The 27,446-nt window shown below is 40.0% G+C and overlaps 1 protein-coding gene across 21 annotated transcripts in view; it reads left to right on the top strand.

Annotated features, from left to right (window-relative positions):
- The window catches only part of rapgef6 (Rap guanine nucleotide exchange factor (GEF) 6), a 126,911-nt gene that overhangs the window by 61,702 nt on the left and 37,763 nt on the right, over positions 1 to 27,446 (top strand). For 17 of the 21 annotated variants that reach the window (XM_086177557.1, XM_086177556.1, XM_086177555.1 and 14 more), the window contains 3 exons: positions 18,843 to 18,974; positions 25,520 to 25,700; positions 26,721 to 26,857. In XM_086177557.1, coding sequence (XP_086033683.1) covers positions 18,843 to 18,974; positions 25,520 to 25,700; positions 26,721 to 26,857 — 450 coding nt within the window. Of the gene's footprint in view, positions 1 to 715; positions 1,382 to 18,842; positions 18,975 to 25,519; positions 25,701 to 26,720; positions 26,858 to 27,446 lie in introns of those variants that run through there. The other 4 variants (XM_086177565.1, XM_086177564.1, XM_086177563.1 and 1 more) reach the window with 1 other exon arrangement.

Below are 27,446 nucleotides of genomic sequence, written 5' to 3'. Positions count from 1 at the left end.
GTATTTCAGATCCTATGTACTCGAAAGCAGATTGTAGTGATGGGATCTTTTGGGAGGGTGACATCTGTTATCTGTTGGAGATTTTTACTTTTTTTTTCTTTTTTCAGATTTATTTATTAATGCAGGTCGCAGCTAACAAAGAAGAGAGGGTGTCTCAGTGTTTCAGCTTAATGTAAAAAGATTTAAAGATTTAAAAAAAATCTTTTATTCTTCTCCATTATTGTCTTCCTTAAATACTCACTCTGTCTGTGTTTCTCTCCTTGAGTGCATTTATTTTTTACTCATCCACATTTCCTCAGAAGTCAGTCCATTTACTGCAGTTTTCCCCTGCTTGCTCTCTCACTTGCTTTATCTATGCCACCTCCCATCTTCTCCCCCTCTCCACTGCTCTTGTTCTCTCTCTCTCACTTGCTCACTGCACAGGTGATGTCATTCTTTTTCAGCTGGATTCTCCTCCCTTCTCCAGTCTCCCTCCTCCCCCACTGTATCCTCAATGCCTCAGTAGCAACTAGCTCTCCCCAGCGCAGCATCGTAGTCACAATAGTTTGCCTACAAGAATGGAGGGGGAAAGAGGGATGTCAGTATGAGTTCAAGATCTTAGAGTTGGCGTACAGGAGCAGGATAGAATTCTGCAACCATGGAGCTGTCCTGCAGGTCACACACATGCACTGCTGGAGCTCTGGAGAGAGATGAAGAGTTGTAAGGAGACAGAAGAAAGAGTTTGACGGAAAACAGCAGGGGAGGAGAGTAGAGCTGCAGACAAACCTTTCAAGCTTTTGGGTGGGGAGTATGGACTGCTTGGATGATTATCAGGCAAGACACTTCCACACAGGATAATGCTGATACAATGATGAACCTCTGTCTTTTGTCAGCTCAGGATCATCCATTGAAAAGTGGAATATCTGCATGAAGAGATTTGAAAATAATCAAAAGGATTTTTCTTTTCAAGTTACTAAAGAAATGTCCACTGAACTTTGCTTCATCTCGAGGCATGCAGTCTTCTTCTCTTGGATTATATTTACATTTTTTTGCACACTGGCATTACTCATGGGTTGTTTTTTTTTTTTGACTGACTAGAAAATAGAAGAACTGGAACTGTGCTTTGAGATTAAGTCTTTTTTTTTTTTTTTTGTCATCACCTTCTCAAATGCTTCTCAATGAACGCAGAGGATTTATAATAAATCACGCTGCTGATTTCCGTGCAGCAGATCCCCTTTTGTTCTACTCTCCGGCTATTTATTTCTTTGGTTGTCTTTTCTATTTTTTTGTTATTTTCATCTACTGGTGAACAAGGGGAAACTTCCCCTCACTGCCACCCTCCCTGGAAATGGCTTTCCTGGTTCGTTGCTATGCCAACTGCTTGCAGCCATGGTCCTCCAAAGTAAGCGATGTCGTAATCCCTTTTCTGGCCTGCTCCCTTGGCGTAGGATGCAGTTGGCTGCATGTATGTGTGTGCGTGTGTGTGTGTTAGAGCAAGAAAGAGCGTCGGGAGAGGTAGAAAATTGGTCACATATACATAAGAACATTTTTCCAAAAAAAGATGCATGCACTTTTCTTTTTTCTTTTGCTCTGCAAATTTATTTTCATCTGAAAGTGTCATAGAATGATGACACATGTCTAATGATGTTATGCAAAAGCCCTCACTGAGGCCTGTACAGCAAGGAAGTCTTACAATATCATCTGCTGTGCATTTGTGCGTTTGTGCGTGTGTGCGTGCGTGCGTGCGTGCGTGCGTGCACTGGTATTGATTTAACTATATTCTAAAAATACACTTAGGTGTGAACTGACATTGGTAGGTTTGCATGTTGTTTTTTTTTTTAAGTTTTTTATTATTATTATATTACTATTATTAAATTGATAAAATTACTTATATTTAATAATTACTAATATAAAATTGCAGTATGTATAAAATAATTCTGAATGAAACAGACAGATAATCTCTGATTTCTCTGCAGTAAAAATGCTAGTGTAACTGTTGCAACCTTCGCATGTCTTTCCAAACTTCTCGATGTATTTAATTTAACATTTTTTGTGTCATCATTTTATCTACTGGTTCATTATAATCTGCCTGCTGTTCACTTAGGGACATTGGAGCTGGTTACCATCAGGATATGGGTATACTGTTTTATATTATCATTTTACCCTTATTTAATAAGGTTTGCTGCTTCTAATGCAGGAAACAATTATGTTATTAATTCACAGAAGTATGTGATTTTTGCTGTGGCGGGCTGTGCATTTTACACTTAGGCCTTCAGTGGTACTCTGAATCAATCCACCCCCCAATAATTAGTTTATGGCAATAAAAAAACATTTTATTATGCAGAAATGCAGTATAAAGAGGGGCGCATCGCAGATGGATAACTCCTTTAGTGTTAAAATTCGCCCGCGAAATGCATCACGTGACAACGAAGGGATACCCAACTCTGGACTCGTCCACTGACACCCCTGCGTGTTATCAATCGCGCACCCCGCGGCTTTGTCCGGGACGCGGCCCGGCACCCCAAGTGCCCAAATTCCAAGTGTGTGTAAAGCAAGTTCTTATTAGGAAATAAACCCGACCGTTAAGGCGATGGTATGAAATGACCTCGCCTCCCCGGCTCGGGGCCAGAACCTCCTCACCTGCACATCCGCTGGACGCGTCTCAGCGAGTCTGCAGAGAGGGTGAACCATCCTCTCGGGATGACATTCATTGTACCTCGGGATATCTCTGGCCCAGGATATCTAGTAAGTGTATTTCCTGGCTTTGAATAAACCATTCTTGCTTGATCAGTTCCTGACCATTATGACGTTTTTCCCTGAATGAAATCTGATCACACCGAGACAAAGTCCGGTCCCTGGCGGGAGTCAGAAAAATGGACAGAATCCACAATAAATGCCTTTGTAGCAATCAGCTGCAACACATAAAAAACACCAATAATAACCTTATAAACTTTTAATATTATTAAGGGAAATAGCAGCATTTTACTCACCAAAATTCTGATCATTTGTAGACAAAATCCATCCTCCTTCCTTTCCTCAAAAAGAGTTCTATTATTCTGTTGTACAGATTATCTGTGCGCTTCGGCGCCAAGCACTCCCAGCAATACAATTTGCAGTGTACCTTGGAGCCTGTGAGCGGGGGGTACCGGTCATAGTTCTTGCTTGAAAATGTCGGACAAATCCTTTACCTGGTTGTGACAGGTTTGCTAGTTTAGGAGTTGCCCAACCTTTCTTTACTATGTCCAGCTTTTCTTCAAAACTCCATCTAGAAAACAGCTTTAACAATATATTAGCAACTGAATCGGTTTCTTCTCCTCCTGCAGCTGTTGTGGGTTGACAATACCGATATTAAAGAAACACAACTATATTTCTGTTCGCAGCTCGCTAGTACGCTTCTCCTCACTAATACACTTGTCCACTCTGACTATGCAATCAGAGGGTGTGAATACGCTGATGTTGCTGTAGCCTGCGAGAAGGCTTTCATGTTGCCAACTCAAAATCCGATTGGTTGAAGCAACAGTGTCATCAACACTTATTATTTGCGTAAAGGGCTTGCAGAACTGATGGTGCAGCCCCCACACCCCCCCATCGCAGATTCCTTTGACTGTGACCCTGCCTGACAACGGATTATGGCTGGAATGTGATTGGTTAATATGAAAATGTATGTCTGGAAGAGGCACAACCAGGAGAAAAGCTATGAAAGGAAGTGAACAGACCATTTGGAATCATTTAAAAGTATTCATGGACAAAATATAATAAATGTTTGTGATTCAGATATTTTTTTAGGCCAGCAGAGAAGGCCTTGCAGGCCCTTACAGCCCACTACTGGATTTTTGTGAGATTTTCAAATAGAAGAAAGAAACCCCCATCTTAAAGGTTACATGCCTGAGCCACATATCCGTCAAATTTCTTTGAAAAACGCCTACCAGAGGTCCTCATATGCCTGTCTCTTCAGGAAACCCTGTCTTAGTGCAAGAAGGCCTGCTGTGTTGCGTGTGTTTGGGTGTGTGGATGCTTTCACTAGGCTAATAGTAAGGTCCCTGGAGATGCAAGGAGGATCATCTGAAATGATTCTTAGTCTAAGACAACATGCTAAATTCTCTTAAACCCCTAATTACTTGATTTACTTAGCCCCAGATGTCTCAATCTGACCAGATGTAAGTCAAGTGTAGAGACTACAGACAAGGAAAATGTATTGTGTATGCAAAAGCAGCATGAAAATATAAAATGCCTCAAATTATTTTTCCATTTTTGTTCAAAAATGTGATTTTCAATTTGACTGTCTAATTTTATTTCACTTGCAAACTCCCCAAAACCCTTGAACACATATTCAGATGGCTCATATTTAGACTCTGACTTTTTTATGCACAAATTCAAAATGTTTGTTGGCACCCTGACTTGCTGTTGCTCCCAAGATTTTCTGGTCCACCCTAAGCTCTCGATTCTCTGCCTGTTTCTGTGTTTGTAAATTGGTCGTAAGAGTTCCTCACTAACAATGATTTGTGGATTGGTGTGGCAAGTTTATGATAACGGAGATGTAGGCAAATTCAAACTTTATTCCTTGAGACCTTAACCAAACTAACAAAGGAACATCTTGTACTAGAAACACTCGGGACCGGCTCACAGTCCTATAGTGTGAGAGGCTCTGGCTCACGAATGTGCCACACAGCCCCCCTCCCGAACACCTTTGAAGGCACTCCTTGTAACAAATTAGTCTCTTCCTGGAGGCTTAAGCAGCCTGCCATATCGACAGTGTCGTTCCCCAGACGAAATTGCAGGAGAAAGAATGTTTAATCTGTAGAGGCACTGTTGAGGTCCTGGCTGGGGATCACCCCGACAGGAAGTCATTCGGAACCACAACTTCATCAGATACCCTGTGCTCCAGTTTAGGCTATGTGTGATCCACTACCTATTCCCACCCATATACACCTCAAAACCCTTCGGGACTTGTCTCAAGAACCTGAAATGGGCCATCGTATGGGGCAGGCCTGGCCAACTTGTGGCTCCCAAGCCACATATGCGGCCCCTACACTCATGCCAATTTTTGTGTTTGTGCTGTTTTTTTTTTTTCTATGCGCAGAGAACGCTGGAGCGGCAAGCGTTTGCACAGGTTGGCCAGGTCTGGTATGAGGTTTGGAACCTCACCAAGCAGGGACAAAAAGCAGCTGACCTCGAACCAACTCGGAGGGTAATGTGTCGAGGTCCTCTTTAGGAGCTGAATGCAACCCAAGCATAACCTAAAGTAAACGATCCACCCAGTTGCCATCCAAGAGCGCGTTACACTGTGCTGCCTTAGCGGGACAGTCTCTCGCCACCTGATGAGCTGATTCACAATTGTGAGCAGGTGTGTAAAACCCTGCGAAGGAGTTAGTGGGTGCAACTTAATGTGCTGGTGAACACTGGCCACTCCCATACATGTAGTCACCCACCCATTGATTTCCTTGCAGAGGCCAGGTCACACAAACTTGGAACTAACTAACTTTACGGACACCCAAACTCCCGGGTGCAAGAGGGGAGTGTATTGAGTTGAAAACTTGATGTGCGCAAGGTCCCAGGAACCCTGCAGCGGGGACCGCGGGTGAAGACATCACACAACCCCCCTCCATCACTGCATCCTTGAGGCCAGTGTGCATCATGTGAAAGGCAAGGACAATTGTCAAAGGCCTGGACATGTTCTGGAGTCCAGTCAACAGGGTAGTCTGCCTTTTTAAGCTTCAGAGATCCATAAAGTGGCTAAAAGAGGTGGCCAGCATAAAGGGAGAATACTGTTAAAAAAAAAAAAAATCATATCTAAAAGTCTTGCAATGTTATGACAGCGACTCAGTGTGGAAATTCAGCCACTGTTTGCACCTTAGAAGGCAATGGGACTGCGCCTTGCAGTGAAATGCTGTGACCTAAGAAGATGATCACCAGAAGTCCAAACTGACAATCGGCCAGGTTGACTATCAGTCGGTGTTTGTCAAGATGACAGAAGACCTGTGTCAGGTGCTCTTTGGCCGATGGGCTGGCCACCAATATGTCATTGAGATAAACAACCATGAAGTCAGGGTAACGCAACACTGAGTCCATCAGCTTCTGAAAGGTTTGTGCTGCCCCTTCAAACCAAGAGGCATGCGTATGAACTCAAAAAGCCCAAACGGGGTGGTCACCGCAGTCTTGGGCGCATCCTGCATGCACGGGAACCTGACGATAGCTGCGGAAATGGGGGATGGAGTAGCGGTCATTTGCAGTGATGTTCAAATGGGGAAAGATGCTGCAAGGCTGCCATTACCCATTGACCTTGGGCCCCATGTGAAGCGCCGAGGCCCACAGGCTGTCTGACCACCTCACTATCCCCAGGTGCTCTATGGTGGCAAACTCCTCCTTAGCTCTGGCCAATTTTACCACGTTTTACAGTGGGAATGAAATGCTCTACACCATGTTTAGTAACTGTGGTGGAAAAGGCAGTGCCGTGATCAATGGACAATCCGCCAACATTACCGGATACTTAAAAAAAAAAACATCACACAGTACTGAAAATTAAGCGTGCTAGCATCTGGCTCCCCCTTTTGCACTCAGAAAAGGGGTGAAAGACACAGCATCAATTAAACAACTGTTTGTGACGTCAACTAGCAAAACATAAACACACAGAAAATCAGCAACAATAATATGAATATTTGAGGTGATTACAAAGTTCCACTCAAAATGGCATCCGTGGAAACAAACAGGCACCAAACTTGTCCCAAATTTTGTAATGGATGGCTTAATCTCCATCAGACGAAGAAATTTTGAGGATTCGTGGCCTATTGATCAATGACATTCCAGCCAAACACAATTGAAGTTTGAGGGCTTGGTTTTAGGAAGGAGAACAAGGAAAGCAAAATATTTGTCATTCCTTACAATCATAAGCTCTGTTCTTGTTGATGAATTACTTAATAAAAAGGCATATAATCACAGACATTCTACATCAACTCAACCTTTTAGAGAGGTACAATAAGAATTTTCCCACATCAGGGAAACGTTTGCTGAATTTTTTGAAAAAATGGCAACCAAAACAAGTGGCAGTGGAACTTTTAGACCGTTGCAGGTTTCAAAACTAATTTTCAAAAATGTTGAATATCATTTTATGATATCCAATTGAGAATAAGACAAGAAAGAGGAATAGTAATGACAGGCTATATTTAAAAAAAAAGCAAAATACATATTGAAAAGAATTAATACAAAAAAAGATGATATATCAATGTGATGTAGGTTTGAAACTATAACTTTAATTCTGAATGAGGGTACTAAGTTTTTCTTATTGGTTGACTTGTCAGCATGGCAGCCAATTAATTCACTCTAAATAGGTCTCTTGACATTTTTAGATGACCTGCACACAATAACAATAATTGTTGTAAACATTTTCTGGCAGAGAAATACTCTAAAACAAATCCCAAAGCAAATGGCGCATATCTGATAAGAGAAGCATATTGTTGTACTTCTCCATATTAATCTGCAGCTGTTTTTTTCCACTCTCCATGTTTACTATGGTCTGAGAAGACCCCCTCATGCAAAACAGTATTGTGTCAACTGTATTATTTTATCAATATATTAGCCTTTGTCTTGTTGCAAAGGTTCCTAGACACTAGCCCTTACCAAAGACTGCGCCATATTTTCCTGCTCTAGTTTCTAAGGTTAGAGGATAATCATTGAAATATGGACAGACTGCCAAAAATTTGGCATCAGATGACAGACAGCAAAATGTAGGCCAGGGGGGACCACTTTAGTGGGCAAGTCAGGCCTATTTATCTCAGGTACAAAGCACATAAGAAGCCTGGATTTACTCAGCTCCCCCATAGATAAGGCATCAATAGTTAGATCTGTTGTAGACCACAGGTTTCTCCTCTCAGAGAAAAAAAAAAACAGATCAGAGCTCTCAACACTAATATGTATGATATCCAGTCCTTTTTGGTCGAACTGTAACTTTAAATCAAATCCTTCCCCTTCCCAGTGGAACACAACCTCAGTCTACCTCCTCCCACTCCAGGAAGGCTTGTCAAAAATGTTCTGCTGTATCCCCTGACCTCAACTGCTTGCACAGAACTGGTTCTCTTATCAGTTTTTTAAGCAGTCTGTATCAAATTCTTTCTTATTTTGCCTGTCATGCATCCTGTAGCTTCCTAATTTTTTAAGTCAGATTACCTACTTTTTGGCTCCTTTATCATTTGTTTTTTGTTAGTAACTATTCCATCTTCATGTGCTAGTTCATCTGTTATTTTCCCACTCTCTTTTCCCCATTCATAATTTAAAAGTAAGTAATGGGTCATCTCGTTTTGCTTAGCTCGCTGCTGCTGCTTTTGTTTTCCTTCTGGGCAGTGCTCTGCTGCTTCCTTTTCCACAAATCGCACCTACTCTTTCCCACACCATTTGCACAGATACATGCCACCCCTCCACTCGGCTGCAGACATCTATGAAGTTGCTGCAGGTCAAGATTCAGCTTCCCTTTGCAATCAATGCATCTTGCTGAATATTGGCATTATCAGGGTGTGAAGGTCCGTGTTGTGTCGAATAGTAATGCAACTATAGAGGATTCGATAGGGAAAACAACAATGGGGTGATTGATTCTGTACTTGTATAGAAAGGACAATGAACACCAGTCATTGACATGAACAGATAAATCAGCAAAGTGTCTTGTATAAACAGATAAGTGACATTCCTGACCAACAGCATATATATATATATATAAACATATAAACTCATAAGTTCTATATTTTAAGCTAATATGGTTTTGGAAACATTTTGTTGGGTTCTGGTTTGTGCATTTCATAACTCGTGCTTTTCCTCTCAAGGTGCTTACATTGTAGACAGATTACTTTCGTAAGTTATGTTATGCACAGCCAAGTGTAATCAATTAAGTAATTAATTTGTTTGTTTCTCTAAATCTTAGTTGTTTTTACATTCTGTGATGGTTTGGTCACTAGGTTGTGGCAATGGAAGCTGTCAGTCCCAGAAAAGCGTGACTCATTTGAACAGCAAATGCAAACTGCAGGCCCCATTTAAAGGTTATTAATCACCCAGTGGACCCACAGGAATTTGGGTATGTTAATAGAATTTTTTTTGCACTGAAAGTGTGACCCTTGGTTGATGATGTAATGCCAAGCCACTTCACATTGGCCTTGATGGATTTCTAGTCTGATCTCTCTCGCATTGTCAGCATGATTGATTGAGAGACAGAGCTCTAACAAAGGGCAAGGCAATGTGGCCTCTACGCCATAAAAACAGAGATAGAGGGGTGATGGGGCGTGTTAGATGAGTGTGTCAGATGAGTGCATAACAAGAGCAACACCGCCAAGGATTGACTGAAAGAGTGACGATAGGGAGCGAGAACATCTGTCCAAGCTCTGACAATATAGAGAGAAGGCTCTTTGAATTGGATGACTGAGGTATCATTTTCACAGAAAGTAGGTGTGATCGAGATCAATATAAATTAAATTACACCAGACCATCTGCCTCATCTTCTATAAGTCAGAAATTATGATTCAACCAAAACAAAAATAAATTCTTGTGGTTGCTTTTATTTTACACTCTAATCTTACCTAGCCTTCCTTGAAATTAATCTTGTTGTGACTGTGCTTTAAAGCATCGGTTATGTATTCTACATATCGTCCAATCTATATTCATCATGTTGTCTTTAGTTGGTCATTGGATGACTTTGCTGACTTTTTTTTTTTTTTTTAAAGAAAGGAATTCAGTGAGACACTGACCCCCAGATATTTGTGGGCACAATCAGTAAAGAATTGCCATGCTGTCAAACAGTAGATTTAAGTTGGTAGACTTCAGTTGTGAAGGATCCGGATGTTTCACTCTGAGGCTTCTATGAATGGATAACTTATAAAAAGATAACCTGTCTGTTATTTTGCACCTTCTTTTTCTTTTATGCCAATGGCTCAAAAAAAATTGTGTAGGGCTAAGATGTTCAATTACTCATGGCAAATATGACTGACTGACCAGCAAGCAGCTGACTAAGCCTTACACTTTAAAAACTCACTTTTAGATAGACATTCTGCTTTTCTACTATCGATCAGAAACATTATGTTTTCATTTTAGTAAAACCTTTATAGGCTTTTTGTTAAAGGAAATGTTCACATTACATACCATCAAGCACATTATAAAAAAAGAAAGAAATCATACCTTCCTTTGGCAGGACTATCCACAGGTATTTAAATGAACATGTTTTATAAGAAATTCCACTCTTCATTTTGCTACATACAAATTTCTCTTTTCAGCTTATAGATAAGGCATTTTTACACTAATATGTTTACCACCAATTGTCTTTGAACCTAAAAGTCATATAAACCAGCATAGTTTGATAGTTTGATATATTAATAAATGCATGTAATCCCGCCGCTCTTCCTGGTCTCTTTCAAAAGCACCCACGTGTGAACTCGTTCCTCTAGCTGTGGCCACCTAACTTTTAGCCCGGGATTAGTTTTTTTTTGTTTTCTTCATTTCAGTAAGAGTAACCTCTGATTTTCGCCAGCCCCTTACAAGTTTCTCACTAACTTCAAACTTGCTTTCTGCTGCTCGATTGCCGTTTTCTGCTGCATATTTCACTACTTCCAGCTTGTAACCTGCAGAATATGATTTTCTTTTCATTGCCATTTTTTTTTGTTCAGCCCCTCTCAGTTATATTTGTAAGTTACTGCGAATGTTGAAATGATCAATTTTCAGAGGTACAGAAGTAGCAGGTAGCATCTTTTTTTCACAACGCACTTCTGCCATGACATACCCCCGCTGAATTTTGATTGGTTGGCCTGTGTGTGTGTGTGATGATTGCTAATATATTAAAGACACACAAGCAGACACAGACAGACACACATCAGAGCAAGAGAGCTCAATAATTTCACACATAAGTTGTTCCAGAGTATAAGTCGCACCCCCGGCCAAACTATGAAAAAAACTGAAAATCCGAAAATACGGTACACATGTTCACTCTTGCACGGCAGTTGATGTTGCTAAAATATGGAACTCTGACACTCAAAATAGGAAAATGATAATACCTTTAAACCACAGCAGAAAGTGTGGTCTTCTGTCTGCCTATTCATAGATTTTCACTTGATTTTCTTCTATTATTTATTTAAGTTTTGTTTTGTTTTGTTTTGTTTTAGTTGGTAAATAGCCAAGCCCAGGGCCTGAGTGCCCAACCTCAACAGTAGAATAAAGTCCAAAAGGACCAAAAACAAAGCAGTAACCACAGAGTGGAGTTGCCAGTCCAACAGACTTTGTAGTCTGTGTAAAGAAGAACTGTTCTCCTTTGCTTTTTTGTTTTTGTCTGTTGTGAGTGTAAGGCAGGAAGCATCTGTTAACAAAGGGGAGCCAGGAAGTGCTAAGGTGTGTTTTTCTGCCTCTGTCTGTCCCGAATTGCTTGTGCGTTTCTGTGTGCATAATTGCCTTTTATGTCAGCATTTCAGTGTCAAGCCTGCCCTCCTGTATCCGGTAGACCTGACCATGGCCCACCTTCCTCATTGGCTCCAGGCAGCGATGCCTTGCAGCTTCCCGTAACATACATAGCAACCCCCAAATGACACAAACTGAACAAACAGAGGAGTTACTAGTCAACAATAGTCAACAATTCTGTCAGTGTACAAATATTGAGCTTCTGTAAAGAACAGTGACCATGGCACAGGTTGCATTCAAGACATTTAGCACAAGATTATTAAGTCAGCAGGTGCATTTTGCAGATTTTTACATCCACTCCATCTGAAATTTTAAACAATGAAGAGTCTATCTTTTTGTGGCCCAGATATGTTTTTACTTTTTTTGTTACCTACTTAAGCCAGAACAGGTAAAGGTAAATCAACAGATAATGAATGACTAAATAACCTGTGAAATGCTTTTCATGTTTTTTTATTAATCTCAGAGGAAAACATTGTTACGTACAAAACCAAGTTAAATAAAGCTATAATTTTCCTGACCTGATCCATGAAAATGAAACTGAAAAAGTGATGAGCCTCTAACAGGTTTAATCACAGTTACCTTCCTGCCATGAAAATTTCCTTAAATGTGTGTCAAAGCAAGTGATGGGGCGAGTAGAAAAGTAAGATATGTAAAAGTACAACATCTACTGTTTGATAACTGTTACCGCATTTTGAAACTTGCTGCAACACATACACAAACCCACTCTCTATATGCCAATTACCCTGAATTTTCCACCACTGCCTGGTTATGACGGCTTCATCTTCCGCTACAGTTACGCTCAGCCCTGTAGTTTCTGACCCGTGCTAATTGCTTTCTTCACCATTTAAGCTGCCAGAAGTCAAAATAAGTAGTTAAGACTTTCCAGGATGAATGATCATATAGCCATTAGTAGGATCCCCGCTCTCATGATTTAGGTTGATTCCACGGAGAGACTGAAGTTTTATTAAGAATATATTGAGTATATTTGTGGTTATTCCTACAGCAAGGTTGTCTTTTTATTTCTATTATTTTCTGATATTGAGGTCCGGTGATACATTCTTACATTCACATCAATGCAGGGATTTTGCCCACTGACAGTCATTTCAAGTTGTGTTTTGAACTCTAACCTCTTGTTTAAATTCAACAGGAGATCTTTAAATTCCGCAAAAAAGGAGACTGATAAGCGCTATGTTAATATGACAAAATAAAATGCAATATTGGAAATTTACATTTCATGTATCTTTGAGTTTGCCTCAGATTTATTGTTTCTAATAGTTTTTTTTTTTTTTTTTTTTCTGTCAAAGCATCCATGCTTTGACTAGCTTTCTAAAATGAAATATCTTTTATTTTTACCACTGGTGATTAGTACTTTTCCATTGCCATGGTGACCACTTGTATAATATTTACACATACGCATGCAACACACACACCAATATCCGCATGCAATTACATGAAGTCCAATCCAAACTTATTGGTCACCAGTTCTTTAGAGTTTTAGAAAGGCACGGCCCATTTAGCATGAAATGGGCACCAAGTAGCATCACACAGACTTGCATACTTTCTTTCCACTTCTCCTTGTGGCTCTTCCTTCCTGTGTCTCATGCCTGCAGCGCTCCCAAGCAACTGGGGCAAAAGTCACAAACCTCTGGCAGAGCTAGTGACAGTGAAATTCAGCATCCTTTCTGTCAAAGCATGTTGTGAAAATGTCAACAGGACAACAAATTCCTGTCGACCTACTGGAGAACTCTACTGGCAAACATCTGTCCCGGGGTCAGGCACACCAAAAATCACTGTAATCTACTTGAAACAATAGGTGGCATTTCATTTCTCTTAAAACTGTTGAAGTGTATTCCTAAAGTAATGTTTGACCCAAGAGAATCCTTATCTAATATTGACTTTAAGTCATTGTAGAAAAGTAATTTCTTAAACCAAGTTAAAGCCAGAGTAACTATTTCTGAAAATATCTGTGTCCAGACCACCATTTGGAATTTGCAATCAGCAATAAGTGTACAAATACATAGTTTTACATCATTTTTTCCTCACTGTATTCCAAAATGGTCGTTTGGATTAATATACTATTACTTACACACACACACACACACACACACACACACACACACACACACACAAATTCATCTGGGCTTAATCATATGTCGCACTCCCGTTTGTAGGGCTAATATAATCCTTTGTCAATAATTCATACACACTATTGCTCAAAAAATAATAGCTGAGAAATTGAAGTCAACTGCTATTGACTCCTCATGTCCTAACTTGTTTCATATATTTTACTGGACCTCACCTTTTTCAATTTTCCTTTTTTTTATTTACTTTTTCCTTTTGAATATCTGTGCTCAAAATGGTTACAATGACATAGTATGCATTAAAAAGGCTTTTAATGGCTTAACAGCAGTGTCTCATTACTGACATCTGCTGGCCTTTAGTGTGCATGTCAGATGGCCAACCTTTGACCTCTAGCAATCGTTGCCTGTAGTAGTCTGACTTAGTGTGGGGCCCTGGTTGGAATTTCAAGCTAATTGAATTTAGAAACAAGACTCAAGTTTTTAATATCTTCTGCCACTGTGCATAATCATATCATAATGAAAATGTAACTTAGATTAACACCGTATATTTTTTGGACAAAGGCAATTGCATTCGGTATACTTGGTTGATGTTATATACTTAAAATTTAAGCTGGAATTCCCCCTCAATTAAGGGGTTGCTAGCATCTCAGCCAAGTCAAAGATTCCTCAGTAATCCCCGGCAAAAGGTATGAATGTCAACTCAAACACGGTTGTGAGATGCATAAAATAGTACATGGATATTTTATTTGTTTATCTTGACAATGAATGCGGCATGATCTTTAAGTGTTAAGTCAGTTTAACCATGATTTTCAGCTGCTTTAATATTCATCTTCATTGAAATTGATGGTTTGTATTTCATTGTCCTTACGTACGTCTGTCATAGTTATTCATCTCAGTCATGTCTTGTGTCAGTTTGACTGCCTGTTTTTTTGATGTTAAAGCAACAGCTGACGTGTTGACATCAACAGTGTTTTAACATCAGCCGGGAAGATTTCTTCAAAAGAGACAGAGAGACATAAACTAATTAATACAAGATAATTTACTGCTCAATATGTTCAACACAACATCATTTCAATTTATTGTGCAGCCATCAATATTCCTTGTTCAGAGACTTTCGTCAATCATTAATTCATATGTAGCAGAGTAGATTATGTAACAGCCATACATCATTTTCCTTATAGATATTGTTAGATTTCACCCGCTAAAATTGACTTGAACTAAATCCTATTCAATCCATACTGTGATATAATTTCTTTGGTCATGATCAGACTGTGGTGCAGTGAAACTGTCAGTTTGATCGTAAAATTATACCAATCGTCAACCTCGTCCTCTTCGCTGTCATAATGGGATTGTACATTTGGAGGAAGCTTATGCATTCATATTTAATCTCCTAACTATCATCTTTTATGCATGAGAGGAGTGAGAGACCCCACCCCCACCCTGGTTTGCCCATAGGGAGAGGGAAGGAGAGGATTAGAGCTGGATTAGGTGTGGCGGTGTGACTGAGAGCTCCTGCAATACACTTACTCATTCTCCCCTCCAGTCTCAGTCTTTCACATCAATGCATGCCCCTCTATGTCAGGGCACCTCCAAAAACTAATTCATACAAAACCTCAATATTTTTTCACCACCATTTATTCTATTGCATCTATGAAGGTTGGAAGTTATCCAGGTCATGGTCAATCACTGTCAAATCTTGTTATGGCATCTGGACATAATATTTGTTCTTGTAGACATTTCACCACTCATCCATGAGGCTTCTTCAGTTTGAATGGACAGTGGAGATATTTCGGTATCTGACTACTGGGGTTGGTGAGGGGCGTTGGTCCAAGTTTAGAGGTTTCATAATATTAATGAATGAGTTGTTAAGCAAAAACTAGGTTGAATAGGGTTATCATGTTGATGTGTGCACCATTATATATGTCATTTGAGGAATAAAGGTACGTATTTGGGGCATTCACCTGATTTTTAATATGAACAGGTAATTTAAGGCAGATAGATTGCTTAAAACAAAAGAAGGCTGTTATTTTACTTGTACTGAGGCTCATGCAAGAGTAACCAAAGCCTAGTTTAGTTGTTGTCAGCCCTATGTTTTCCTATCCTGCCAGTTGTCTTAATATTCGCTGCCAGATGGTTGAGAGTTCTGATGACCACCAGTTTGTGTCCAAGGGTGGGATTAATCGGTGTACTTTTGTTTTTAGTAGAACCTCATGTCCAAGCTTGTTGGATATGAACTCAGCAGCCCAAAAAGGCAGTTTTTAATCTGTAACATTATAAATCTTGTAAATCTAATGTGGTTATTAACCCTCTTGAAGTGTGCGGGGAAAGCTTCCATCTCTTGTTCCTTGTTTTTAACCCAAATGTCATCCACCTACCTTTGACAATGGGTTGGAGTTGTGCCCCTGATCAAGATAGTCTTAGTTTTAATTTGTTCTGTAAAACTTGTTGAAATTCTTTGTTTCACTGATATCACATGCAGACTGCATTATGAATTGAGGTTTTCCTGACTAGCTGAGCCATTTGAAACGTTACTGGATAGCTGGCCCATCTGAAGGAGTCAACAGTTTGTATTTAATGGATACAATGATTGGGGTTTATCATCGCTGGCTGAACAGTGCTCAGTCACCCGGAAATCGATACATTTTTATCTGTGAATTAACAATGACATGTTGTCTCTGGGTCACCTGCTCTGTCTGTCTTTTCTCATTAAACTCACAAACCGCTTAATGTTGGTTTGTGTGTTGGTTAATGTTGCTGTTGCTGTTATTGGTCAACAGCTGTCACCAAAGATGAGGGAATAAAATTTGTAATAATTTGTGTTAATGCCATGTGTGTTTAAATCAGTAAGGCAAAAATTGTAGAATAGGTACGCTGCCTGCAGTTCATAAAGTGAAGCTGTTCTGTACATCAGTATTTAATGGTAAATGGATTTCATCTAAATACACCTTTGAGTATGACTTAAAACTTATGTTAGAGACCTGAGCCAATGAAAATTAAATTGTTCTATTAAACATCCCTGATAGTACCATTCTGTGAGCGATAAAAGGACCCAGAATTATTTTTCGTTGTTGTATCTGGAATATTATAGGGATTAATGTGTGTGAAACTAAGGAGTGTATGACACAATTTGCTCTAACGTTATTCCCTGGAACCCTCCCTGGTGAGGTTTTCTGGGCATGTCCAATGAGAAGGAGGCCCTGGGGAAGACCCAGGACACGCTGGAGGGACAATGTCGCTAGGCTGTCCTGGGAACTCCTCAGGATCCCTCAAAAATTGCTGGTCCAAGTGACTGGCGGAGAGGGCGGTCCGGGCCTCTTTGCCTCAGCTGCTGCCCTCTCCACTTGATCCCACATTGGATGAGACAATGGATGGATGGATATTCCAAAAAGAATATCCTCAGTGAAATAAAAATAATCTTATTTCTGTCAATTGGGTGCTACTGCTCTCATAAGTTACAATCGTTGGGCAGACGCTTTTAACCAAAGCAACCGGATATGCCAGGGGTTGAACCAGGACCTCATACATGGGAAGCATGCGCTCTACAACTTAGCGACATACATCGCATCTACATCTCATCATATGCAGTCAATTAAAAATCAAAAAGCACAAGCCCTATCTGACAGTTTTACATTAGCATTAGATGTGTTTTACATTAGCTAACAAGTCATTGATTCGCTGCACTACAGCAATTTTAGGCATGCTTGTGTTGAATTCATACATATTTTTCCGAGTACGTCATTCATATAACATTAGTGGGCTACTGTTTTATAAATTCACCATCTGAGAAAGGTTTCTCATGTCAGCAATGAGTTGAGCTGCCTCGTAGTCAACTGTGGCATTTTCTTGTGATTCAATAGCACAAAAAAATATCTTGTTAAGCTCATAGGCTGGCTGCCATTTGCTTAACTTTCCATTCTCACTTAGCATAAGTGTAGGACATGTAGGTGTGCTGTTTGATTTCATAGTGTCTTTTCACATTAAACTTTATCATCAGCACAACACATATATAACACCTGGACTTCTATGAAGAACTAGTTATTTTCCCACCATGTCTGAATTTTTTTACACTCAGTCGCTAAATTGCTTCTCTTTTTTCTGCCATTTTTGGTTGTCTACCTCGAACTTTCTTTATTTTTATTCATCTCGTTCTGTGGTGAAGCTGTGTTTTCAATACGATAGCTTCCACTGAAACATTGAAATACAGTTTGGCACCTCTAAAGCCTCGCAAACGTCTTCAAGTGAATAAATTCAAGATTTCAACAAGAATGCAATTTTCAACTGTGGGACATATCATGTCATACAAATCTAATTTCCAAATTCAGTTTGTTGCAAATTAAAAGTAAACCACAGCCGCAGTTTGACCGTGAGCTGTGTTGTGGACACCCCTGTCTAAAAATAATCAAACATAAAGTCATAAGAGGAACACTTTGCAGTGAAACTTTCAGCTGTCCTTACTTCACTAATTTCTAATTTTAAAATCTGAAATGTTTTTGATAAGTCTCTGCGAAGCTGCTTGTATATTTTTTTCATTTTAACATAATTTGCATCATCTTTCAAAAATAAAGTTTCCACCAAAGCTTGGTACATAGTACATAGTACAATAAATCTGAAATGTTTTTGATAAGTCTCTGCGAAGCTGCTTGTATATTTTTTTCATTTTAACATCATTTGCATCATCTTTCAAAAATAAAGTTTCCACCAAAGCTTGGTACATAGTACATAGTACAATAGCTTCTTTTCTGCTACTGCTTTAAAATTTGGTTGTTAAAGATATACATTTTCAAGAAGCTAAATAGCTGCACATCTTTTCTACTGTCACAGAAGCACACTTCAGGACTTTCCTCAACAATCTTTGTAACTGCTCTGGTGAAATCTGGCATCATTAAACACTACCTGGCAGATTTGTAGACTTTCTTCTAATGGGTTTTAACGCTATAAAAATAAGCAAGCAGAATCAATTCATCAATCAGTTAAATACTATATGTGACACATTTTATCATATTTCTTATTGTAGCTAATTTGGGTCCCACTTTCAGAAAGACACTGATGAAAGAATGTATTTTGATTGCAGTCTCTGCATTCATTGTGTCTGTGTGTGCACGTATTTGGATGGAAATTCATGCCATAGAAATGACTGTTTCCGTCTTTTTTCTCTACCTGTCTGAAAGTGTTGTTAATCTGCTGCCAGGAGTGCAATCTTACTTTGATAAGCATGTAAGATGGTAAACGGAGCCCAGCCAGTCTTTTGTTATTTAGAAAGTTTCCACTGTTTACATGCGTGTGTCTTTGTGGCATTTTGCTGTTTGAGTCATATCCGTCTCTCTTCTCCGCTCTTTTATCTCTGTTATTTCCTGTCTGTCTGAGCAGCTTCCTGCTGACCTCAATAAGATGCACCTAACAGATCACGCCCATCAGCAGGTGATGCACATGCCTCCCAGCCAGTCAGGATGCAGCATTGCCAGCGACTCAGGAAGTAGCAGCCTGTCAGATATTTACCAAGTGAGTAATTCTTTTATTTATCATTATCCATACTCCTCATTTTTGTGTTTTATTTTTTCTCTATGATATCCTTTCTCTTTAGGAAAGTTGTAGTTACTTTTTTGACTTTCGCCATCATTAGCAGGAAAATCGTTGTGGGTCACATCCACTGTTAACCTCAGTCTGTCTGTGCCTTACTACCCTTGTAATCCTTAATAATTGTTTAGTTATTGTGTTTCAGTTGTTCATTGATTTTGTGCTGTAAAGGAAAGGCCACATGCAGGAAATGAATGGCACCTTTCAAGCTCAGACTATACAGTGACATAGAGAAGCTGTAATGGGTAAAGCCGAGATCCTTATGAAGGTATTCCTGACGGTGTTCACCAATAATCTGGATTTCCTCTTCACAGTAATTGCTGGGTAATGTAAGGGAATTACTGTAATTCTGGTATTTCCTAGTAATTTAGGGTGATCAATTGCTAATTCACACATCATTATACATATGTCAAAGTTAATTTCCGTACCAAAAACACAGATGACTAATAAATGAAGGGAAAAAATATAAAGAATCATCTATATTTCAAGTAAAAATCAAGATTTTTGTCTGAAACTGTTCACTTTCAGTCCCAATGTCAGCATGTTGACCTTATAATTATGTATCAAAATGTTCATTAAGGTATTACAAAAAATGCAAAGGTGTAAAGCCATAGATTGTCTCGCTCGAGTCCGATCTAAATCCATTTGATAGTTCCTAGAAAGCAAGACATCATGCCTTACTATTTGGTGAATAACCATTCTGTAAGGTGTTAGTCTTGAGTGAACAACTGATGGTGACATTCAGTCCTATTTATTAACTTATGTCTAATCCATACTTTTAGATTAGAATGTGATTGAGACAACTCTCCTGTACAATTTGTAACTGATACACAAAGTAGAAAAGCATTGAACCACTGCCTCGATCTTTTGAATTCAGATATCCCGCATTCAGTTTTAAATACTGTAGTATTCTTGAAAAATGTTATGTAAACAAACAACAAACAATCAGTTGCAAAGTGTGAGACCATACAGTCACATATCTTGTTGCGGTGCTTTGTAAACAAAAATCGCTGATGGTGTGCTGACTGAATCACTGTAGAAATCCAAACGTCCTCTGAGATCAACAAAAACTCCACCGTAATCGGTGCAGCACATTAACAGAATCTGGCAACCGGAGGTAATCCTTCCTTTCTATAACATGAGCCAAGACTGAAACGTGATTTATAATTCACATTGTTTAAGGGTTTGATTAATAACTAAAAGAATGTCATCCCAACTTCTTTGTGCTGCAGTTCTACAGTTTCAGGCAAAGCTAAATACCCGCCTAAGTATGTGCTGCAGCCTTCTAGTCTAATTGCATAGTAGCAACCCACCAAAGACCTTCTAGAATTTAGCCTGTCATTGTTACTTCTCAGTTGTTGCTCACTGTACAGTTAATACTACTATCATCTGAGTGGGGCAAGAATGTACCTATGCTTTACTTCAGCATATCATAACATTTTTTACAGGAGCAGCTCTATATTTACACTATATATATATATATATATATATGCTGTTGTACAGTCTGATGCCTGTGGGCACAAGGGAGCATCTGAACCATTCGGTTCTGCAACGGGGTGGAATGAACCGTTGGTTGAAGGAGCTGCACATCAGCCACAGCTAATCGTGCATGGGATGGGAAGGATTGTCAGGGACAGGTCCCAGTTTCTCCTTTACCCTCCCCACTGCCACCGATTGAAGATGGTCCAGGTTAAGTCCCACCACCGAGCAGGCTGTCCTCACTATCTTATTGAGCCTATTGACCCCACCAGTCCTGGCACCGCCCAACCAGCACACTGTACCGAAGAAGAATGTGCTGGCTACCATAGACTGGTAGAATATCTTGAGGAGCCCGCCACAGTTGCCAAACGACCTCAGTCTCCTCAGGAAGAATATCCTGCTATGACCTTTACTGTAGAGTGCATCAGTGTTGTGTAACCAGTCAGGTTTGTTGTTGATATGGACCCCAAGGTACTTGTAGAAGTCCACTATCTCCACCATCTCACCCTGGATGGTGATTGGTACCTGTCTCCTACGATTCTTCCAGAAGTCCACAACCACCTCATTGGTCTTGGAGATGTTGAGAAGGAGGTGGTTCTGCTTGCTCCACTCAACAAAACTCATGATCAGACCTCTGTACTCCTTTTCGTTGTCATCGTTGATGCACCCAATGATGGAAGATTTTTCTGAGAACTTCTGGAGGTGGCAGGAACCAGACTTGTACCGGAAGTCGGAGTAGAAGAGGGTGAAGAGGAAGGGAGACAGGACAGTACCTTGAGGCACTCCTGTGCTGCACGCCACAGCCTTGGAAACAAATTCACCCTAACATACTGCACCCATCCTGTGAGTTAGTCCAGGATCCAGGCAGTGATGTCAGGACGAAGCTGCATACTCGGCGGCTTGTCCTTGAGGAGGGCTGGTTGGATGCTGTTGAAGGCACTGGAGAAGTCAAAGAAAGTGACTCTCACAGTTCTTCCTGCACCCTCAAGGTGGGATAGGACCCTATGAGTGAGGAAGATGATTGCATCCTCCACATCCTTGTGCTGTCCTTACACAAACTGCAGAGGGTCTAGGAAAGCAGATAGCTGGTCTTTCAGATGCTAGAGTACAAGCCTCTCAAACGACTTCATGACATGCGACATTAGTGCCATCGGCCTGTAGTCATTAAGAGTACAATGCAGGAGGTCTTCCAGAGGTCGGGGGTGGGGTGGGGGTAGTAGCGGTTGCATGTATGTTAATGTTCCCATAGATGTAGTAGGGGGCTGGGCGGGGGGACTGTCTGTCAAAGCTTCCAGTGGGCAGCGGGAGGGTGGGCCGGTGGTGACCATGTCTGTGCTCGGGGGGATGGGATGGTGTGGTGGAGAGGCAGGTTTGTCCATGGTTGTGTTTGTGTCTGGGTTTGAGGAGATGGGGAGGCGGGGTGAGGGAGGGCTTTCCTTAAGAGCTGATGCTGTCCGGCAGTTGCGTCCGGGTTTGAGGAGAAGGTGAAGCGGGGTGAGTGGGGGCTGTCCTTGGAAGCTTCTGCTGGTGGGCAGGAGGGGGTGGCAGAGCATACGTCAGAGGTGTGAGGGGTGAGGAGGAGGGGGATGGGAGCCCAGAGTTCACTAGGGTGTCAAACCTATTGAAGAAAAGGTTTAGCTCTGCAGCAAAATCCGGGCCACCCTTGGCATAGTTTTCCCACAGCCTGTCATCTTCCTCACCTCCCTCCAAACCTCCCTGGTTTTACTCTGCTCCATCTAGGACTCAACTTTCTCCTTACAGTTGAGTTTTGATTTGTGGATTGGGTTGCAGTAAGTGATATTCGATGACCCGAAGTAGATCTCCATTTAATCATAAGCAGTTACATGGAGGCAGGCAACCTAGAGTTGTGCCATCAGCTACAACCATACATAAACCTTCTTAAATTTCTATGAATTTTTTTTTGGTCTGACACAGTGATTATTACAATTCATTTTTTTTTCATTTTATTTTATAAAATTTTATTTAAAAACATATCTGTGAAGGATACTTGTTCACATCTGTATGATCACTTCAGACATACACACCTGTAGTTTTCTTTCTTATGTTTTCCTTTGAGTTAGCCAATGCAACGTAATTTAGAGTCATATACAGCATTCTGCCACAAGTGCTATGTGCTATGTGGTTTACACCCTATCAGACCAAAAGGCTAAATGCTGTAGACTCAGCCCTTATATAATTCCTTCTCACTGTCTTCGACTGCAGTTTCACTTCTGGCTGTTTGGGTATTTACATATTGATGCTGGGTATCAGTATGGGTGGAGGTTCAGCTTAAAGAGCCAATCTCTTTAGGCAGTGATTAGAAATGTACCACATCAGACTGATCCCATTAGCCTTTCACTCATCTGGTCACTGTGATTGTTTACAGTTATCCGGTCTTGGCCTCAGTCATCAGGGTAATGGAAAGATTGATTGTGGGTCCCTCCTGCTCACACCATCCCATCTAAGCTTGATGCAGTCTTGTCTCTTGCTCTTCGTTTCTGCTTGTTCCTAATTTTATACCCTTGTCTTGTCTGTCACTCTTCTTACTTTGTTTATTCTATGTTACTTCCTTGTCAACTTTTCTTTGCTTTTTCCCAAAATTTCTTTCATTTATTTGCTAATGTATGTTGAGCTCTGACCTTAACACTATATTTATCTCTTCATTTTTAATTTTCCTGTCTTTGTTGTTAGTACATTCTGTTTCACTGGGACCTGTGTTGTTTATCTCCCTTTTTTGCCAGTGTATCAAAATGTGGAGTTAGCGTTTTTTATGGCAATTCTCAGAATGGATCCAAGGTGTTGGGTCAGTTAACATGGATCTGTGATGGGCTTGTTCATGATGCTGAATGTTCACTCTGATATTTAGGTCAAGCCAGACATCATCATCATCTCATGTGCCGTCCTCCGGAGGTCTAGAAATGTGCCTAATCACTAATCTGAATGCCAGCATAACACTTGCCTTGGTTGTCATGGTTCAGTGCTTTTTCTGGGGGTTCCACCAAGTCAGCTGATTTGGTCCACTTGGACAGCTCCCTACCAAAACAGGCAATGAGTGGGGATGTAAAAGCTTTGCTTCCTGCTGTCCTACTAGTTGCTGGGTTGTCTTTGTTCCCTTCCCACTGGGGAGCTTGCCTTGTTTACCCTGGATTATTGTTATGTTTTACTTGAAGCTCTGGCACAACAATTTCCTCAGGGATAAATAAAGTTGTTCTTATTCTTATTCTTATTCTTATTCTTATTCTTATCACCAGGGTGACGGTAAAACATCTGTTCAATAAGCAATAGCTATTGTTGGCCACACAAGCCTGCAATACAACTAACTGTTCCTGCTCAATATCAGGTAAAAAACAGAATTCATTGCACCCTAAACCACACCCAAGAAATTCCTAGTAACCCCAAATATACCCCAACATTTGTGACTCGCTATAATATTTATCTTATTTTATTTTTTTGACATTATTGCTGTTCAGCTCCACTGAACACCACAGGAGGTCTTTCCTACCTGAGGCTATCAGACTTTTTAATATCTCTCCCTTCAGCCGCAGGGAATCTCAAAATCTTAAACCTTAAAAAAATAAAATAAAATAAAAATCTCACCCACTTCCTGTAAATTGTAATAATTTATCTGTATATATGTTCATCCTTGCAATATTTAATTTCATAACAGCTTCATGTACGCTATTTTTTCATCCTCTTGTGCACTCCTTATCTTTCACTTGGTACTTAAGACCTTAATAGTCTTCACTTGTTACTTAAGACACTTTATAGTTTATTTGTATTTCGTATTCTCCCCTTTTTTTGCTGTTTATACAATTTTCTACAATTATTCGTTATTGTTATGTTTTTCTTGGAACTCTGGCACAACAATTTGCTTCGGGATAAATAAAGTTATTCTTATTCTTATTATGATGGCCTGGAATGAACCTGTCTGTCGCCGTGCTTGTTCACAAGACTATTATGGGAGCACCCATGCTCACTCACCGGCCTTTTGTAGCCCCTGCAGTCTCTCACAAGACTTCAGGAGGCTCCGTCCTCTCTCACCAGACTTCACGACCCGATTTTCCCGGTACTGGCCTTGCCTGTCTCAGATTCCCCTGCTTTTTCTGCGTTCTGATATTACAACCTGTTCACCTGCTGTCTTTCTCTGTTGGTTTGGAGTCATGATGTTGCAGTTTGGTCCATATCCCACCCGATGCACCGGTACTCGCTCCTTAATCGCGGTTTGTCAGTGAAAAAATAAAAAGCTGAGTCTGTAAATTAGGCGTCAACCTCTGAGCCGTGACTGCCCTTTTTTGTGTTGACTGCTCATTAGCATAGTTAGCATGCTGTGTGGCAAGTGTTGGCTGATATTGTATTCTTTGAAAACCACAACAGTTTCTTGGGTTGTCATACAGACGTTTATCAGACATCAGTGAAGACATTTTTTGTCCACTCTTTATTAAACAATTGGTACTCATTGTCCACTTTTCTATTCTATTATTCAGCTCTATTATGAGCTCACTTTTACAGAAGGGTTCAAACAGCAAAGCAAAAAAGTGATGTAGAACGTAATTTGCCACACTCCAACAAAAGTCAGTGTATTGTGAATCAGGAGTGTGCCATCTATTGTGAAACGTAGGTATTTCAGGGAAAAGATTAAATAAATGAGGTTTAATTATAATGAAATTTCAATTTTGGTAGGCTGGATTAAATAAAACAAAGGGCTGCAAAGGACCTTTGGGCCGCAGTTTACTCATGCCTGGACTATATATTATACAACCCATGCAGTATACATATTAAATTCAATAATAATTGTGATTATTATTTCTTGTCCAAACTATGTCTGGAATTAATACTCATTTTAAAATCTTATTCATTTCATTTGATTTATTTAACTGTCCTGAAAATGTGACTAACCTATTATATTTGCACTTGGTCATCTAAAAAATATTCTCACAGTATATCCAGCAAAGCCCTGCTGACTGATCTTATTCTCTTGATCTCTTTACCAGGCCACAGAGAGTGAGCTTGGTGATGTTGACCTCTCTGGTCTTCCTGAAGCACCCGTCGACAGCGAAGATGAAGAGGAGGAAGATGAGGACTTGGAAAGAGCCTCAGATACTCTCTTGGGCCGAGACGTGGTCCGAGAATGTCTTGAAAAAGACCCCGCTGATCGCAACGATGACGACATTGGTCAGTCTGAATGTGCAACTCAAGCAGATCTGTTAGGGCATCAATATTTCTATGAATTTAATTAAAGTTAAGCAATGCATTACACAGAGACATGGATGTAATTAACTCACAAAAAACATTTTGATCAGTTTCATAAGGTACCAACTTCATCTATTCCATCTATCCTTCAGTTATCGCACCCTGTCATGAAAGACCCCCAGCATGGATATATAGGAAGCAGTGCCCTTCCATTATGTTTTAAACAGGATATCAGCAAGACAACCTCATTAGCTGAACCTAATGGGTTCCTGAAAAAGATGTTGACAACATCAGAGGGCTGATAGAGACTGTAAAGGTCTGACCTACTGTGAGCTATGGAATGTTATTTTTCTTTTGGCCTTTAGCACTGACCAGTTTCCCTGATAGCTCAGGAGAAACAGTGCACAAATCGAAAGGAGGGTTCTGTTCTGCAAAGACACATTCTTCTTTATAAATTATATCTTGTAAGAATTAGCTGATAGCAGGTGATTTGTGCAAAGAAAACAAGTCTTTCTGCATTGGTTGCCCATTTCTAGTAAGGTTACTGTTCTGAAAAAGCAATGCTGAATGTCAGACAAAAAACTATATGGCAAGCTTCAGGCTGTTGACAGTACCAGTACATGTTGTTTTGTGTTTTTTTTTTGTATTCTGTATTTTTTAAGAAGTCTGTAATGTATAAGGCTCTAACTTTTGAAAGGTCAATAATAAATGACAGCAAAGTTGCAAGGTATGAACCATTTTTCACATTTATATATTTTTTTCTTTCTTTGACATTTGCCCTATTAATGCAGTTTGCTTTTTATCATAACCTCTTAAAAGTCTCTTTTAGAAATGAATCCATTGTGTTACATACTTGTATTTTACAGTGTATCCAAGTTACAAGTACATTTTTTTAACATCACTGAAAAGCTTGCAATTTTTGTTTTCTGTCACAATTTTTTTTCATCGTAAATTTTGTTGTTCTAATGTTTTACCCTTCTCTCTAAACTTTTTTTCAAACAGAGCAACTACTGGAGTTTATGCACCAGCTACCTGCCTTTGCCAACATGACCATGTCTGTGCGGAGAGACTTGTGTACCATTATGGTGTTTGAGGTGGTGGAGCAGGCTGGCACAGTCCTACTGCATGACAAACAGGAGGTAGAAATGCAGAATTAGATACAGACTTTGTAATTACCACTGTTAATATGCTGCAAAACCTATAAAAGTTTTTGATTATCTAAGAATTATTGCTCCATATTCATGATATTATGCAGTTTTCAAAATATTCCTTCTACATAAACTCTCCATTGACAGGTTATTTGTAAATAACCATTTTTAAAAGTGTGTGTCCGTGTGTCCGTGTGTGCCAGCACGATTGAAATGCTGCTGTTTCAATGCTGCCATACTAAGCCACTTGAGTGACAGGTCAACCACCCTTTTTTGTCTGTGGATTTGTGCTGAAGGTCAAGAATGAGCACCTAAGTAAAAATGCATAGGGTGACAAACTGTGAGAGAAAAAGGGTGAATACAAAAAAAAAAAACGTATGAGGATGGCAGGCAGGTTTTTAGCATCCCCCACCAGTTAAGTGTTGGACTGATTCACTCTTAGTACTGCATCACCTAATCTAGACTGGATGATTTAATTCACTATGATATAATTTTGACTATTTGTGCAGCAATACGAGCCTGCTAGCCTTCTTGATTACATTCAAACATATCAGCTAGAAATGTCAAGTACCCTTTAAAT

Source organism: Fistularia commersonii, chromosome 29 (genome assembly GCF_037954325.1).
Source record: "Fistularia commersonii isolate RoL2024-O1a breed Wild chromosome 29, RoL_Fcom_v1.0, whole genome shotgun sequence".
Lineage (NCBI taxonomy): Eukaryota > Metazoa > Chordata > Actinopteri > Syngnathiformes > Fistulariidae > Fistularia > Fistularia commersonii.
The sequence above is the reverse complement of the archived record's forward strand: the minus strand, read 5'-3'. Positions and strand labels throughout refer to the sequence as shown.